This window comes from Microtus oregoni, unplaced genomic scaffold (genome assembly GCF_018167655.1).
Source record: "Microtus oregoni isolate MIOR12 unplaced genomic scaffold, Mior012 000035F_ref0000213, whole genome shotgun sequence".
NCBI classification, from domain to species: domain Eukaryota; kingdom Metazoa; phylum Chordata; class Mammalia; order Rodentia; family Cricetidae; genus Microtus; species Microtus oregoni.
The window spans coordinates 10,418,573-10,437,333 of NW_024543094.1; the positions used below are offsets into that span (position 1 = coordinate 10,418,573).

The 18,761-nt window shown below is 44.4% G+C and overlaps 1 protein-coding gene and 1 long non-coding RNA gene across 3 annotated transcripts in view; one reads left to right on the forward strand and one right to left on the reverse strand.

Moving 5' to 3' along the window:
- Window positions 1–4,612: 4,612 nt before the first annotated feature.
- Window positions 4,613–15,165, reverse strand: LOC121432549. Its single transcript, XR_005972208.1, has 3 exons — window positions 15,078–15,165; window positions 5,542–5,681; window positions 4,613–4,814 (listed from the first exon to the last, which is right to left on the reverse strand). It is a non-coding gene; the product is annotated as an uncharacterized LOC121432549 (long non-coding RNA).
- A 97-nt stretch (window positions 15,166–15,262) lies between these two features.
- Window positions 15,263–18,761, forward strand: part of LOC121432556 (phosphofructokinase, platelet) — a 63,726-nt gene continuing 60,227 nt past the window's right edge. The window contains exon 1 of one of the 2 annotated variants that reach the window (XM_041630580.1): window positions 15,263–15,490. In XM_041630580.1, the coding sequence (XP_041486514.1) occupies window positions 15,376–15,490 (115 nt within the window). In that variant the 5' untranslated portion in view covers window positions 15,263–15,375. The remainder of the gene's footprint in view (window positions 15,491–18,761) is intronic. The other variant, XM_041630579.1, reaches the window with a different exon arrangement.

Below are 18,761 nucleotides of genomic sequence, written 5' to 3' on the forward strand. Positions count from 1 at the left end.
GTGCACATGTAAACACACAATCATATGCACACACACATACACAAGGGCAAAGGAGTATACATGCAAACACACATAATATACACATGTCTATTCATACATATATGCAGACACATGGGAATATTAAAACTCACACATATTTGTACAAATTCATGTGAGCACATACATATACACCATCATATACATTGAGATATACACACAAGCACATACATATTACCTGCTCATATATAGTCTCATGCACACACTGATGAGCACACTCACATAGGGACACAACACACACACATACAAATAAGCTCACCCAAATGCACACCCAAGCTCACGCATACCCACGAATGGGCACACATAAATCCAATCACCTACGCAAAAACATACATACACTTACAAACACATCTGTACACACTTACAAATGCATGCACATTCATGTATCCACAATCACACATATGTCCAAATACATGTAACCAAATGAGTTTATAAACATGCACATATAAACTTCCATACGCACACACTTGATATAAAAAACAAAGCAAATGTGAACAGATGCACACAAGCACATCCTCACAAGCACATTCAAATAGTGTCACAGAAATTCACTGACACCTAGATAGCACACATATATTTGAATGTTTTAAAATTCAATCTCATGTGCAAATATACACAAAATGCATACATATGCACACAGACAATCACATTCATGTATATGTGAACTCTGAAAAGACGCAATTACACATTAGCACATACGCTCAAAAGCACATAAGTGCACAGTCACATGAGAATAAATGCATAAAAACACTAGTCACACATGCAAATCACACACAATTATGCACATGCATGTGCAAACCTGCACATATAAGCACACACAATTATGTGGAAACTCATATGCAGCCAGTCACAAATACCTGCCTGTTTGTACATATTCCACTTCACAAGCATGCACACACATTCATGTAATAAACACATTTACACAATGCACACACCCAAACTTGAAGCCATGCATGCATACATACACAGTCTGTCACACTTTGTCACAATCACATACACAAATGTATACACACGTGTACACACATGCACAGTAAATACATACACACAAGCACACATGCACACACCTAAGGACACTCACATTTGCACATACTCTCACAAGTATACAAGTCCATACACATATATACACATCTACACACATACCACACACACCTGTCAAATGGACAACACTGACCATCACAGCACCAAAGATAAACCACAGCTCAGGGCGTTGTTTACAAAAACCACTCCTTCCCCAGTCTTAGGCTGCACTTGAACTCAGCTTTCTCCAACCTTGGGACCCGTGAGAAATGACTATTTGCTGTTTAAACACCTGCACACAATGCAGAGATCAACAGATCTTGGGGAGCCTGACCTCTGTGGATGCATGCATTTACATCATAGCTCCTGCATCTACAGCTCAGGGGACATCAAGCCTGGGGGAGGGGGGAGCTAAGAGTCAGAATACCAAGAAGTCTGTTGTGGAAAAATCTCTTCTACAAATAGCTGCATGAACAAGCCTGGAACAATGGCAACATCAATGGACATTTATCATAGTTAGGGTTATTACTGCTGTGATAAAACACCATGAGCAAAAGCAAGTTGGGGAGAAAAGGGTATTTGGCTTATCCTTCCACACTTACAATTACTGAAGGAAGCCAGGGCAGGAACTCAAATAGGGCAGGAACCTGGAGGAAGGAGCTGATTCAGAGACCATGGGTGGGTGCCGCTTCTTGGTTTGCTCTTCATTGCTTGCTCAGCCTGCTTTCTTATAGAACCCAAGACCACGGGCCTGAGGTGACACTGCTCACAGTCACTAATTAAGAAAATGCCCAACTGGCTTGCCTACAGCCCAAACTCATGGAGACATTTTCTCAATCAAGGGTCCCTCCTCTCAGAAGGCTATAGCTTGTGTCAAAACTAGCCACCACAACAAATATGCCAATGTGGAAGGCGGAATATTTCACAGTTCCACACCTAGACAAAGAGCCACAGGCAACTAATGACTATGGGTGTCGAATTAGCCTCTCCCAGGAAAGAACCCTTATTGGTTGCCAAATGCAGTTGTCCAATGAAGAGTGGTCAACTTTGGAACCATATAAACATCATCAACAAAAACGGGCTTAGCAGATTGTATTTTCATGTGCTTGTGCGTGCACAAGCAAACATACACACACACACACACACACACACACACACATATATATATATATAACAATAATGATCAAAGAAAAGAAGTGATCAACGTGAGAGTAGAGTCGGGGGGGAGTATGGGAGGGGTTTGAGATGGAACAGCTGGGAAGGGACTGAAGGGAGGAATGGGAACAGGGACAGCGATATAGTTCTATTTCAATTAAAACCATACTTTAAGTTGTTTTAAAAACAGCTATCTGCTGTTTAATACACTCAACCTGTGTTGTTTTGTTATAACAACCCGAGCTGACTAACACAGTCCTGTTCTTCAGAGGTAGGGAGAACAGGCTTTGACATCCCATATAAGGAAGCACAGGAAAAGATATAAACCGACCTCTGCATCTTGCTCCAGGCAGCCCACAGACAATGAGGCTGAAAGCTCATCCTAATACCAAAGCCCTAGGCCTTTCCTCTTCTCTCATATTTTTCATACCATAAAAAATGACTTCAAACTGTGTGTATGTGGGGGGGGGGTGCCTATAATTTCAGCACCTAAACAGGAGGGCAATAAACTCTAGGTTATCCCTGGCTACATAAAATTACCCTTTCTCAAGAAAAAAACAGAGACAAAACAGGCAGGACAGTCATTGCATGCTTGTAACTCCAGTGCAGAGGAGGCAAAGAGGATCCCTGGGGCTCGCTGTCCATCCTGTCCAATTGAAGTGAAGAGTGAGACCCTGCCTCAAAGAATAATGTGGAGAGTGGTAGAAAAAGACAATGTCAACCTCTAATCTTCACACTTGCGTGTGTACATACATGTAAACAAGTATGTATACACGCATGGACACACAAAAGCAATAAAGAAAAAAGGAATATACAGGAGCAGTACCTGGAGGGGAAAAGCCTTGTAAACAGACAAAACAGAATACTAAAACAAGGCAAGATTCTGCCCACTCCACACTTTAGAGTCATCTGTCATCTTCATGACTCCACCCACCCCCTACAGGAAGCCAGGCCAACAGGCAGCTGCAGACCCCACCTCTGCAGAGCTGGCTTCCATTCCACAGTGCATCTGCCAAGAAGATGTGCCAACTCTGAGTCATGGGGAAGAGGAGCTGGCAGTGGCACGTTGTGGCTCAGACACTGGGCAGGGAGAGTACTGCATCAGGACACCATCCAGAAAGTCCCCTTGACACAGGAGAAGACATATGTAGGAAGGCATATTCCACAGCAGTGAAGAGACAACTTGTTAGAATAAAAGGATCCTAGGACATTGGAAGAGGATTTGTCCAAAACACATTTCTAAGTGAAGTCTGGATTAAAGAGAAGGTAGAATCTACCATAGACTCCGGGGTATCTTCTCATTGCATAGGTCAGGGCTCTAAACACTTCGACGTGCGACTTACCAGGTCTGTCACTGTGTAGTCCTTTCACTAAGATGACCCTTTCACAAAAGCAGAAGGCAGAAAAGTGGAAGGAAATGGAGACAGCCACAGGGGAGACACAAGAAACAGCAGAGGGAAAGGGACCTATAGCAAACCATAGTGAAATAAGATTATAGGTCAGAGGTAGAAAGTTTGCCTAAGGTATCTGAGACCCTAGGTCCAATGCCAAGCAACTTAAGCTTAATGCTATATATGTATCCCATACATAAATACCATTAAATATTTCACATATACAACATAAAAGACAATGGTAGGGCATAATGAAGCCCATTACTTACATGCCATGACTGAAAAATATAATAGAAAAAAAAACAGGGATTAAAGTGCAGCTCAGTTGGTAGAGTGCTTATCTAGAATGCCTGAAGCCCTGGATTCAATTCCCGACATGACATAAACTAGCTGTGGTGGTACATGCCTATAATCCCTGCACTTGGCGGGGTATAAGGGAGGGGTGGAGACAGAAGGACCTGACATTTAAGGTTATTCTCTATTGTGCAAAATTCTTTGTCTGAAAAAAGCATGTCCCCTCTCTGTGTAGCTACAGGACAACAGGACCTTGCCTCATCTGTGTAACTTGACAACAAGATGCTGGTGGTGGTGCTGCTGTTGCTGCTGGTGGTGCTGGTAGTGTGGCGGCGGTGATGATTTTAGTGATGCTGAAGAACTAAAGTAAAAATTAATAAAATTTATCTGGGTAGTAGTGGTACACCCCTTTAATCCCAGCACTCAGGAGGCAGAGGCAGGTGGATCTCTGTGAGTTCAAGGCCAACCTGGTTTACAAGAGCTAGTTCCAGGACAGACTCCAAAGCTACAGAGTAAACCCTGTCTCAAAAAAAAAAAAAAAAAAAAAAAACAAGAAAAAAATAACACACACACACACACGCACACAAAAAAAAAATTCCAAACTTTGTAGAAGAAAGGTTCTGGAATACCTTTATTGTTGCTAAAACCAGGTACTAGTCCTAACAAGCTGAAGTTCTTAAAAAAAGAACTGGCAAAGATAATATTAGTAACACTGTTATTCTCACACGTGACTTAATGTGGGGTGGAGCAGCATCAGGACTCAGGGAATCTTCCAATTCTGTTGCTTGACTGCTGAAGAACCACCCATCAGTTTGTCCTTCGTGTTGGCTACGTGAAGTACGATGAGCATACCGGAGTCGAGAAGGACACCAGGCCTTAAGCAGCAGCTTCAGCAGGGCTGAATCTATGATTTCAGCTGTGCTGGGGACAAACAGGAAGCAGGTGTCAGGGATTTGCAGAAGGGAGACACTACATCTCACAAGCATTTGGTGGGAGGGGGAGAAGTCTCATTTGAGAATAGCTCAAGGTGATTTCTGTTCGGTTTCCTTTCTCCAGATACTGTTAGTAGCATTTGGAGTAGATAGCGGCAGGTTTCTGTGTTAGCCTTCTATGAACAATTCCAAAAGACAACAGGGATCTGGTATGATAAATCTGTTTTCTGAGGGATCCTGTAGAACTGAGCGACTTATTAAGGCCCGGAAAGAAACATGTGTAAAGTAGAAGAGAGAACAAATGTTGAGGATCTCACGCTACTGGATTCAGAGGAATTAAGCTACAGCATTCAAACACTGTGTGTTGTGTTTTTTATTTTGTTTTGTTTTGTGTTGAGATAGGATCTCATGTAGCCCAGGCTAGTTTTGAACTTGTTATGTAGCTAAAAAACGACCCTTAGTTTTTGACTGTGCTGCCTTCATCTTCTACACCTTCTGAGTGTCGGGTTATAGTTGTGCACACAGCTCCCAGTTTTACTCAGTGCCTGAGATCAGACCCAGAACTTCCTGCGTGCCAGTCAGGCTCTCTACCCAGACTAAGCTACTCCCACAGCTCTCATTCTAGGGTCTTACAGCCGACCTCTTACCCATTGTGAGACTGAGCAGCTCAATGCTTCAGTGAGCATCCACATTCTGAAAGGTTTCCCAGGACTTACTTAGCTTTGAGCTGGACTAGGTCTCTAGTGGGCAGGCTATGGGAAAGAGCCTGCTTAGGACACCCACTGATTCCTCAAGTGCAGGAAGCTGCTGCTGCTGCTGGTCCTGCACCTTTCCACATGGGTTTCCATCCAGAAAGCTGTTAAAGGTGGGAAATGGGAATTAGTACCCAGAGTAATAAAAAAAATGTATCAAGTAATTTGGTTTCATTTACTAGAGAGAGAAGAAAAGAGAAGAGAGAGATAGTTTTAAGAGAGGAGATATTAAAACATCATGCAATGTCAAAAATCTGAGAAAAGGGCTGGAGAGATGGCTCAGTGGTTAAGAGCATTGCCTGCTCTTCCAAAGGTCCTGAGTTCAATTCCCAGCAACCACATGGTGGCTCACAACCATCTGTAATGAGGTCTGATGACCTCTTCTGGCCTGCAGACATACACACAGACAGAATATTGTATGCATAATAAATAAATATTAAAAAAAATCTGAGAAAAGAGTAGAAGCGGGTAGATTGTTTTCAAGCTTTTTCTTTTTAGTTGTTTAGAAAATCAACTGATACCCTGTCAGGGAGATATTTCAGAGCAGCTGGAGTTGAGAAGGTGGACATTCAGATGTCTGAGTGAAACCATATGGAAGGAAGAATAATTTATGACTTCAAATATATCTATTATTAGAAACACAAAAATAGAATGGGAACTTGAGTGGGGAAGCAAATTCTAGGAATTCTGTATATTTGCTTACTCTGTCTTCTTCCCTATATTTTCTATCCCCCCCTCCCTTCTACTCCCCCTTTTCCTCCCTCCCTCTTCTCTCTGGCTATACTGTGCAAATTTCCTGTGATGTTCATATAAGCCCAGAAGCCTTCTTTCCCACCAGCTCTTAGTGTTATTGGCAACCAAACCAATACACAGTGCTTTATGCAGTGCCCATCCATGGCCAGGGCAAAGGGGATGATTCACCTCCCAGACGGGTCAGACAGGCCAGCCCATCCTATTGTGACCCTTGTCTGTGTGAGAGAAGCAGTCTCCACAGAGGTTATGGGTTCTACGGCAGGTAGACAGATGGAGGACAAATTGGAGGGACCCTAGAATACATGAAGTGACAAAAGTGGTCTGCATTTGATCCATAGTAGCAGTAGCTCAGCATTGCAGGTGTGCAGCACAGGACTAGCTCATTGTGGCAGAAAGCTTAAGAGAGAAAGGAAGAAAAAGAGAGAGAGCATGTGAAGGAGGGGTGTGTGTGTGTGTGTGTGTGTGTGTGTGTGTGTGTATCAAGATAATAATCTGTTCCTGAGAAGTGTTCAAATGACAACTGCTTAAGGCATAGAAACAACTAGAACTATGAAGTGGTCACTTGTCAAATAATGCATCTCAAGGGAAGACAGGGAGATGAATTAGAGCAAGCCTTCAAGTTTGGCCCTAAACTCAAATCCAAGAACCCTGGGTTCTTAACTGGTTGGACAGGCTTCTTTGTCTCTGGGCCAAAAACTCACCACTACTTGGCTCATAGTCCACCAGTTCTGATGCTCCAAGGGCATCCTGGCCACTGACAGAGAACTGAGATGTCCTCCTATGACTTCCATTCTGCCCTGAACCATGGCTGGGCTTTTGCTCTGTCCATTCTTGACCTCTCCTTTTTCATTTGCCAGTCTCTGCAACAGCAGTGGACAAGTGAATCGGAGCTTTGGGGCAGAGGGAGAAGTCTACGGCTTCTCAAAGAATCTCTGAGAGTTTAGACTCAAACATGTGAAAAACTCCAAATGGACCCAGGCATACTGACAAGTACCACTAACAGGAACATGGCTCCAGGTATAGACGTTCCTGCAGATTGAAAAGGTCTTTTATTATAGGTTCAGTTTCTATTAGCTTGCTATGAGCAATGCTAGTTTTATTAATGAAGTAAGAAAGGCTTAACCTGTTTTTGAAAATGCTTTCCACAACAAAAGTTCCACTGGAAATTTTGCTGGTGGATATGTACATAAAATTCATTTGACACTTAAAGGGAAAAATTTAATGTGAGGTTTTACAGCTTCTGTTTTGAATACCAATTCTCAGTGTATGCGTTCGTTAAATTGTATAGACTTTGGGTCTGCTTGATTTTGGTGTGTGATATTTTTATTCACTATTAAGTTTTTAATAATAAATACTATAAATAAAAGTTCCTTTTAAAGAAGAATTTAAAAAGGAAGATAATCTGGTATGGGAGGTCCTTCTGTCTATGTGTTGCTTTTATTGGTTAATGAATAAAGAATGTGCCTTGGCCTGTTGATAGGGCAGAGCTTAGGTAGGCAGGGAAAACTGGACTGAAAGCTGGGAGAAGGAAGGCAGAGAGGGGACACCATGGATCCACTGCCGGAAATAGATGTGCTAAAACTTTGCTGATAGACCACAATGTCGTGGTGATATACAGATTAATAGAAATGGGTTAAATTAAGATGTAAGAGTTAGGCAATAAGAAACTAGAACTAATGGACCAAACAGTGATTTAATTAATACAGTTTCTGTGTGATTGTTTCAGTACTGGGCAGCTGGGATGAACAAGCAGTTCCTTGCTACAAGAATCAACTAAAGCCTTTAATCCCAGCACTCAGGAGGCAGAGGCATGCGGATCTCTGTGAGTTTGAGACCAGCCTGGTCTACAGAGCTAGTTCCATGACAGGCTCCAAAGGCGCAGAGAAACCCTGTCTCGAAAAACCAACAAAAAAAAAAAAAATCAACTAAAACAATGTATGAAAACTTCTTAAGGAAATAAGTTATTTCACAAGCTAGTTTAAAGCAAAGATTTAATTTAGTTGATAAATCAAGATGTGTTTTATGCTGTACTATGCAAGGTTTTCTGTGTAGATATTATAAAACAATTGAATGGAGTTATGTGTTTATCCATCATCTCCCTGGAGTACTGTCTGTAGTAAGTACAGTAATACCTTTCCCAATGACTTCAGGCAGATGATACATTGATGGGTTAGTGACCTTTGTGCTGCTGTGCCAAAGTATTCACAGTTGTAGCTTAAGGGGGAAAGGGTTGCTGTACTCAGTTTCAGAGGGTTCAATCCATCATGCCAGGGAGGGTCTTTCTGTCAGAGCAGCTTCACAGTATCAGGTGAACAGGGTGAAACTGGATGCAGAGAACTAGACCAGAATAGAGTCAAACTATTCATTATCTTTAAAGGTCTCCACCTGTAGCCCTGCTTCTGACAGCCAAACTCCATATCCTAAGAGCTCAACTCTACAACCTTCAAAATAGGACTGTAGACAGGTATTTCTGTCCTGCCTGGTCCCGCAGCTGTTCAGTCCCAAAGAAACACACAGAGGCTTTAACTCATTATAAACTGTTTGACCTATTAGCTCAGGCTTATTACTAACTAGCTCTTATAACTTAACTTGACCCATAATTCTTGCCTATGTTTAGCCAGATGGCTTGGTAACTTTTCTCAGTAAGGCATTCTTATCTTGTTTCCTCTGTGTCTGGCTGGTGACTGACTCTCTGCCTTCCCTCTTCCCAGTCTGGTTGCCCTGCCTGAACTTCCTCCTGGCTACTGGCCAATCCGAATTTTATTAAACTGAGTGACAAATCTTTACAGTGTACAAGAGCATTATCCCACAGCATAGAACAAGCTGGGAGCTGGATGTTCAAAACACAAGCCTGTGGGGACACTCCAGATTCAGCCACAGCAACAATCAATGCATTCTGCAGGCAGTCAATATGTCTCTGAAACTTATTCCTGTTACTTAATGAATCCTTTAAACCTTTGGCCTGCATCTCTCCAGTCCGTTCCAGCCTCCAATACCATCATTCTATTTTCTGCTCCTGTTAATTTGTGGAGTATGGGTGATTTTTGTTGTAGATGCTACTGTTTGCTTGTTTGTATAAATGAGATCACCTGATGTTTGGTCTTGGGCTGTCTTTTTCATTAGCAGCTTCACTAAGTTGCCATAATGACAGAATTTTCTTCTATTTTAAGGGTTGACTAGCATCCCAGTATATGTCTGTATTTGTATATAAGCGCGTGTCTGTTTTTCTGGATTTTCTCTATCCATTCATCTATTGATGGACTAGACCTGGGCTGACCTTTGTTTTGGCTCTAATGACGATTGCCTCAATGAACAAAAGGTAAATATGTCTCTTAACATAGCGATCTCATTTCCTCTTGAAGTGAGCTCAGTAATGAGATTGCTGGAACACATGCAAATTCTATTTTATTATTCAGGGAACCTCCAGACTGTTTTCCATAACGACTGTGCTAATTTCCATTCCCATCAACACTGTACAACAGTTCCCTGTACAAGGAAATTGAAAGAGCTGGTAGTTACAAGCTCACACTTGTAAGCAACAACAAGTGCCACAGGACTGTGTTTACACACACAGAGACTCATGCAATTGCAACATTTCACAACTGAGGTGGGGGGACACATTTATTCAGACTGCAACACTGTCAAAATCACATCTTTTTTTCTCTTAATATTCTTGTGCACACACAATGTTCTTTTGTTTTATGAATGTAGTTTATTAAATTTTGTGTGTGTATGTGCACGTGCGTGCATGATGTGTGTACTCTCACACATATCAAGGACAGTGCACAACTTTCAGGAGTCTATTTTCATATTCCACCGTGTTAAAGCAGGGTATCTCTTTTTTTCTGCTGATATGTTGTATACTCCAGGTTAGCTGACCCTCAAGCTTTAGGTGACTTATCCGGACTGCCTCCCTTCTTACTGTATGAGTACCAGAATTATAGATTGCAGATTCATGTCACATCATCAGCTATTTATTTATTTATTTCTATCTACTTATTTTAGTTTTTTTGAGACTGGGTTTCTCTGCAGCTTTGGAGCCTGTCCTGGAACTAGCTCTTGTAGATCAGGCTGGCCTCCACCTCACAGAGATCCACCTGACTCTGCCTCATGAGTGCTGGGATTAAAGGCCGGTGCCACCGCTGTCTAGCTCATCAGTTTTTTATGGGCCCCAGGGGTCAAACTTGGCTTGTCAAGCTTGAGCAGCTAGCACTTTACCCACTAATCCACCTTCCCAGCTCATTCATTCTTGCCCACATCTAGACAGGTCTCATGGAGGCCAAAACTCACTACGCAGTCGAGGATGACCTTGAACTTCTGATCTCCTACCTTAACCTCCCAAGTGCTGGGATTAAAAGAGTGCAACAACATTCTCTTCTTTCTAGGCACAGAGTGGAATCCAGGATTTAATGCATGCTAGACAATATTCGAAGTACATCCCTAGCCTCATGCAATATTCACCTTCTTCCGCCCCACCCTGCCCACCTTCTACTGGTCCTCTTCCTCCTTCCAAATAGTTCCCTCTCTGTTTTTAAATCCTAAATTAATTAAAGTACAAAGTGATCTCTTTTGCTACCAGGGTAATAAGTGTAACTTACTTTTCAATAAATTATCATTCTCCATTTTCTAAATAACACTATTAATTGCCAAAATATCCAGTAGGTAGTCTTAAAGGAGCAAATCCATTCTTTTCACTTTAACAAAATGCTTACTGCTGCTTTCTTATTTCACTGGGTGCTGGAAGAAAAGGTAGTCTCTGTTAATCGACCTAAGTACTAAGAAAAAGAAAAAGGTGTCCTTTAAAAGATCCTTTAGTGCACATCACTGAGTCAATGGCCTAGAAAAACTGAAATTAATAGTGATTGAATGCTTTACAGAAATAATTTGGTGTTTTGATTTCCTTTCATTGCAGTTTCTAGATATTGTTCTAGTACATCATAGGTCTGCTTCAGACTCTTGAGAAGTATCCAAACACATAACTTAAAGAATAACAACTAAAGAGGATACAGGGGTCTGAAAGGAAATCAGTAGGGAAGGCCTGTGTTGAAAAAGAAATTCTAGACAACACACAGTTTCCATTCTTCCTCAACTTCCCCAAATCTGAAGGTCGAGGACAAGGACGTGAAGAGGAGGGAAGACGTGACACTAGGGAGGGACGGTTCCTTTCTGGCTTCAGCTACAGAGGAGTCTAAAGTCCACCAGATGGTTGAAGAGGAGGAACTGGGCCAGCAGGGTGGAGGCACAGTCTGGTTCCTAAGAAGTCTGGCTACTGGTGGGGGCCAGAGCAGGAAGCCAAGGGGATCTCCTTAGCAACCATTGACTTTGAAAATGCTTGTGTTGTTTACCTGTGTTTGGTGTGTCTGAACCAATGCAATCAGGGTAACTCGAGGAGGAGGAAGGATGTTGTGGAAGAGGAGGCGGCATTGGAGTTCCACCCCATCCTGCCCTTGCCTTCATTCCATCCAACATTGATTCTTTTACTCTGAAATGATTCCTAAGTAGGAGAATATGGTGCTGTGGAAACAAAAGTGGAAGATTCTAAGACTGGAAAATGATGTAAAAAGAAATCCAGAAGTATCCCTATATGTGTGAGATATCTTTAATAATCCATAAAGAGCAACTACCTGCGAAATGTGGTTATAGAAGGCACACATAGAGCCACATGGTGAAAGAACACATCTGTCTCTGCTAGATATGTGCCAATTTCTTTCTTCAGCCATTACCGCTGTGGCATTTATAGGCAGAATAGCATTTCTTCCTTCTGTGAGAGACAAATGTGTTGATTTGTTCCTTCCTTCATTCAACACGTGCTCACGGATTGCCTGGACTGTGTTGGTAGTTTCAGGGAAGCAGCTATGAATAACAAAGTCCTCACTGTTCAAAGCACTTGGAGTCCAGTGCAGAAAACTTGCCAAAGCCCAAGGTAAGCAGATGCAGTGAGCACCAGGCTTACACAACTCGCTAACTGGTCCTTAGGAGGAAACAGAGAGGTGTCTGTGGTGGTGATGAGCCCTTTCTAAAAGGGCTCTCCAGGAGGCCCTCAAGGTGAAGGTGACCTTGATTAAGGCCTTAAGGCAAGGAGGCAGGGTGTGGGAGAGTAGTGCTTCGTTGTTGGAAAGTGCGGGTCGAGAGGCTGGGAAGCCTTTGTCTGGGTCTCAGGGAAGAGCAGGGACTGAGGGTCTTACGTGAGTAACCCGGCCAGCCAAGTGGGTAGTGGATAGGGAAGCTGTTTGCCTTATAAATGTGAAGGACAGCTTTCACTCTGCGGGAACATGGACAAGGCCCTGAATTTATGTTAACAAACAAAACAAAACAAACTTTTGCATGTGTGTGTGTGCGCGTTTTCATTTATGTGTAGGTTCATGTGTGGGAAGGCTACCTCTGTTGTGTCATGCAAACTTTGTTTGTATTCAGAGAGTCTCTCTGGCTTAAAGTTCACCCATTTGGCTAGGCTAGCTGGCCAGAGAACCCCAAGGATCCATCTATTTAAGGTTGCCAGAGTTGGCATTACAAGCTTATGTCTATGCTCACCCTTTTTACACAGTGCTGGGGCTAGAACTCAAGTCCTCATGTTTGCCAAGCAAGCACTTTACTGCGCTATCACTTTAATCTCCAAGTTACTTTTCAATAGATGCATGCTGACATCTGTGTTGAAGATACACGGCAGGAAGGCAGAGGGTACAGGGACTAGAAAGGAAGCTGTTACCTAGACGGGGCACTAACACTCGTACAGCCCAGGTGGTATTAAGGTGACTGATTAGCAGACCAGAATACTCCAGAAGGATGTCCTCTTGGTCTTAGATGTCAGGACTTTACAAGTACACCCGAGGCTTTGGCCTGTACATCTGGAATAATAGAGACACCAGAAGGGAGATGAAGAAGCCTGAAGAAAGGTGTATGCATGAGGTATGAAGATATATAAGCTTAGGTATGATTCTCACAGGTGGGAGGAGTTAATACCGAAAACATACTGAGAGGATTGGAGCAAAACAGAGAAGCTGTGTCTCATGAGGTGCAGCCAGCTGTCATGGGCACCCTTTGGGAGTCAAGTGCCCCTTTCACAGGGGTCACATGTCAGAGATCCTGCATATCAGATATTTACATTAGGATTCATAACAGTAGCAAAACTGCAGTTATGAAGTAGCAAGGAAAGTAATTTTATGGATGGGTCACCACGACATGAGGAACTGTATTAAAGTGTCGCAGCATTAGGAAGGTTGAGAAGCACTGTTTTAGAATGTTGTCTACTTTAGAAGGGCGTGCTTTAAAATTCCCGGAGCTTCACCTTGAGCCTTGAGTTGCAGAAACGTCTGTGGGGAGAAGTGCTTGGAGCCTGACACACCCTGCCTCCAAAACAAACACACTGCCTTTGGAAGGTCCAGGTAATTCCACTCCATTTTCTTTTTTTTTAAATATTTATTTATTTATTATATTATGTGTATAGCATTCCTTCCACGTGTGCCTGCAAGCCAGAAGGGGGCGCCAGATCTCATTATAGATGGCTGTAAGCCACCATGTGGTTGCTGGAAATTGAACTCAGGACCTCTGGAAGAGCAGTCAGTGCTCTTAACCTCTGAGCCATCTCTCCAGCCCTCCACTCCATTTTCAAGACACCCAGTAGTATCTCCTCCTCCCTTTTAGAATGATGCTCAGCAACCATCCATTAGCAGGTCATTAGATTGATACTCCTACTGCTGAATTTAGAGCTCATCAGAAAACTCTAGAGGCCCTGTTAAAATATGTATTTTCCTGGCTGATTTCCCAGAAGTTGGAAGGTGGAGGGAGGGACCTGAAGATGGCCAACTTCTGTTGACCACGGGAGTTTAGGAATTGCTCAATCAATTCTGGAAGGCAGAGATCAGACCTCATCCATCCTGGTCTACACTGGATTGTCTTTCTTCTAAATGTTTGATACTTAGGGAGTGAGTTGGAAGACCCAAATATCACGTGCTTCCATCTCTTTTCTATGGTTGAACTACAAGTAAAAAGACAAGGAAAAGTTACACTCCTTGTATTGTTTTTTGTTTCTCTTTTTTCTATGTATTCACCATGTAGCATTTGCACAGGAAAGAGGCCCAGGGCTGCCACCCCTTCTGAGGGGCCATCCAGTTTGGCTGCTTATGCGGTTTTATTCTTGGGGTGGCTGCTGAAGGAACCTGCAGGAAGTGGATCTCCAAAACAGCTAACAATCAACACAAGACTGCATACTCCTTTTTTTGCGTTTGTAGTTTCTAGTAGAACCTTCAGGGTTCTGGTGAACAAAGCAAGACGAGGGCTTTCATTGGATGGGAACTGTGTCTCGTTATACCTGCTAAACCTTTCTTGTTGCACCTTCTAGGGTTTCTTTTGGATTATTCAGAACCCAGGCCTGCCTGCTGAGGGTGTGGCCTTCCGACATTCTTCTATAAACAGTTTCTTCTCTACAGTCAGTGACACAACTTGATCTATTCACATATCTTCTTGATTTCGGAATGGAGGTGGAAAATGGGGAATCCTGTGGATTCTGGACCCTGCACAAAAAGGCTGAATCTGACTGGAAGCAAGTCGCGTGCCTCTGCTGCTGCACAGACCTCTGGGCTTCCTCAACCGCCACCCTAACAGCTAGAGCAGGTTGGGTGATGGGCCCACCACGAGTCTCGGCGCCCACGTGGTGGGCCCGCCAGCTCCACGCCCACTAGCGGAAGCATACCCACATCTGCATTGCCATCCACTTATGGGCTCCATACCGGGCAATGATCCCTCCATACCTCTTTTGAGATGGTGCCACACATCTGATTCCACCTTTCAAGGCCTGCAGCGCCGCATCCCTAAGACTATGTCCTCCTTGCCCATCCGGCTGCTGGCTGGAGTCTTAGACCCAACAGGCCCCGCCCTTGCCAGAGTCCCGCCTCCCGTCACCGCCCATTGGCCCTCGGGCGGGGCGTGGGCGGCTCCCGAGAGTGCAGGCGGGGCAGCGGTTCCAAGGCTCGGGCGCGTGGGCCAGGTCTTCACTGCTTGCTGGAGCACCGGAGCCGGAGCTGTCCGGCATCTCTCGATCTTCTAGCCATGGGCGACGTGGACTCCTCTTCGGCCTCCAGCGGCTCCTTTCCCAAGTACCTGGAGCACCTCTCTGGGGATGGCAAAGCCATCGGTGTCCTGACCAGCGGCGGGGATGCCCAAGGTGCGCGCCTACCGGCTCTCTAGCCTGCCTCCCGGGCAAGGGGCGGGAGGGGAGGGCTATCGGAGAGGGCTGTAGAAGAGGATAATCGGGGTGAGAAGAGAGGGAGAGCTAGAGAGAAACGTTGGGTGATGTGAATCTGGGAGAAAGGATGAGACAAGGGTGAAAATGACGGTGAGATTCTAGGCGAACTGGTGGCCCAGAGCCGGAAGAGGCAGCCCTAAGCTAGGAACAACTAGGGTGCTTGAGGGGCGACCATAGAGGGTGGAGCTCCATTGCCAGATGAGGTGCAGAGGATGAGGAGTATGGTTGTAAAATCCTTTATTCGCAAGATGAAAAAATTTTTCATCCACAGGTTTATTAAATGAGTTAGCCAATGCAGTTGTCTAGTGTCTGAGTCATAAGATAGAGCCAGGAGTTTTTTCGGGAAATTAGGTACATGGCGACTATTTGGATGGCATAGCGCTAGCCCCACCCCAATCCTTGGGCAGCGTAGAAAAAACAGCGGGGTTCCCGCAGCGCCTCCTGTCCAGTCCCGCCTCCCACGCGATTTAGGCAGCTTCCCCGCTGCTGCATTGCGGGAAGCACGGACCGGGACGCGCAGTGGTCTCTCCGGGTGTGGCGTTGACAGTCGGGGGGCGCCTCGTGTTTTTCACTACGGAGATTCTTTAAAAGGTTTTCTGTCGCCTTCCTGCTCGTAACAAAACTGAAAACTAAAATGGGTTTCTAGGCCCTTCCCGCCAGCCTCCCCAGGACGGGAAAGACCAGGAAGCGGGGACTCCGAGACGTCACCGGTACTCTCTAGAGCACCGACTCCCGTCTTCCCTTTTCTCCCAATGGCGAGATTTCAGAGCTGTAGAGGCCCTTGGACTTGACAAACTAAGAGAATATTTAAAATGTAAAAGGATGGGGGTGACCACATCACGCCCCCGGTCTCTCTCCCTGGGTACACGTGAGGGCACTGGGGTTCCCAGACGGTGAGTTTTCCTATGCTAATTCCTTGATGGGAACACTCTAGGAGCTAGACCTACATTTCCATAGTGTACACCCTCTCCAAATCTTGAGATCAGCGCCGGCTGCAGACAGTTTCCTGAGCTGGGTTTTGCTTTTGCTTTTCCGTTTTTTCCTCTGCCATAGATGAGTCCAAATGACACGTTTTGTTTTCACAAAAGGGGAGGTTTTGGATTGGAGCCCGGTGTTCTTGCTTTCCGCCCACCCTTACAGAACAGATGACCTTCACTTTGCCCTTGAGCGGGGCGGGCCCAGCGCTGGTGCTCCCTCAGGTAGTGGCTTAGGGCACCGCCCCGCCCTGGCGTGGCTCAGGAGCCTACGTGATGCTCGACCCGTAGTCTTCGGCCTGCTTTAGGTCTCCCGCACCTGCTCGGCTCACTTTAAAGTAGCATCTGAGGCTCCGAGCATCTGGCTCCCAGACACCGGAAGCTAGGTCTGCCCAATGAGGGGCCCCCAGTGCTCTCCCTCCCATTATCTTAAAGGCACCAATGGCAACGTCAGTCACCCTAGGCACTGCTTTCCGCGGAGAGCAGGATTGCAGCAGTACTGCAATTTTATTGTATTTTATTGTACAATTTTTTTGTATTTTAGTAAGGAGATCCTCGGTACAAACCTTTCTTCATGAAGGGCAGGTTTCCCAGAGACACAGAACGCCGTGATACATCGGAGGCTGGAAAAACAGCTCAGTGAAATGTGAGATAACATCACCAGAGTTACCCCAAATTTAACGCCTTAAGATACCCATCTCTGGGGCAGGCAGTCATCTGTACCAGGGCACTCAGTAGTTTCCCATCTAAATGCAAGGGTTTCAAAAGTGCTTGCCTCCTTACACAGAACCGTGCTAAGGCGAAATAGGAAGTACTTTGGATCTTATCCTGGGCAGCCAGAAGGAGAAACTGCCACTACAGGAAGAGGCTTACCGCCACTAGGGCAGCAAGGTGAAGTGGTGAAAGGTTTTATTTTAGAATCAACGTCCTGTTTGATTAGAAAACCAGTATTGATGGCTTATCCCTTTGACGTCCCTGGCCAAAGACGTTTCCTGAAATATTTAGCCTCTGTGCAATGGTCTGAGATTCTTGGATACTTGGCGGAAACTTCATTTTCTTTTCTGCTTATCTTGGATATTCCACAGGTGAGAAGTGAGGAATCTGATTTTTAAATTCTTTTGCTGTCTCTTCGGTGCAACAAGGATACTTTCAAAACCAAAATTGCATTTGAACGTCGCTGGGTTAGTATGGTATCAGGTTCATGGAAGGTGGTTGCTCTCGGCTTAGTAGCGGGCACCAACTGTGTCCTGTCACACCTGAGCTGTTTCGTCAGAGCCAGTTGTATGGGTACTCAGCCTGGTTTTTCTTAGAACTTGTATAAACAGTCATGCTTTGTCGTGATACTGTATTGGACCTGTTTGAGTGGGTGCATGCATTTTTTTTTCCTGGAAAAGCTTCTTGAGATGCTCAGAGGACCTGGACTTAGCAGTGTCACTACCCCTGGGACGGATGGTGTTTATTGTACTCTTATTCTTCCACAACTCCATCTTGACTTCATCAGTACCTGATTTTTCCTGAAAGAGCGGTTTGTTCATAGCCAGAGGTCAGATGCAAATTTAAATCTTACACTAACAGAATGATAGTATAATTGAATGCTGGAATGGCATAGTTGGTACAGTACATGTTCTATACATCTTATGTGCCAAAGTCTTGTAGTTCTCATCTATCTTCCTAATGACAAGGCTACAAGATACTGAGTTCTTCATTTTGGAGATAGGGAGAAAGACTCACAAGAAATAAGTAACTTACGCAAGACCATAAGGCATGTACCTGGTGGTAGCAGGATTTCAATGATGCTTTATGAAATCTTGTCTCCAAAACCTCTTTACTGGACCATGTCTTCATGGCATCTCTCTCTATAAGACTGGTTGAGTCATCACTGCTCAAAAGTGAATGGAGCCCAGCTTTCTCAAATGTATATAGAGCCTTTTTGGACTACTTTGTCAGTGGAGCAGGTAAATGCCTTTTTTTTTTTACACTATTAGTAATAGCAAGGTGGCTTAAACCATGTGGCATAGCACTCAATACAAAAGTAGCATAAATTTTTTTTTTTTATTTATTATGTATACAACATTCCTTCCATGCCTGCCTGCATACCAGAAGAGGGCACCAGATCTCATTATAGATGGTTGTTAGCCACCATGTGGTTGCTGGGAATTGAACTCAGGACCTTCGGAAGAGCAGTCAATGCTCTTAACCTCTGAGCCATCTCTCCA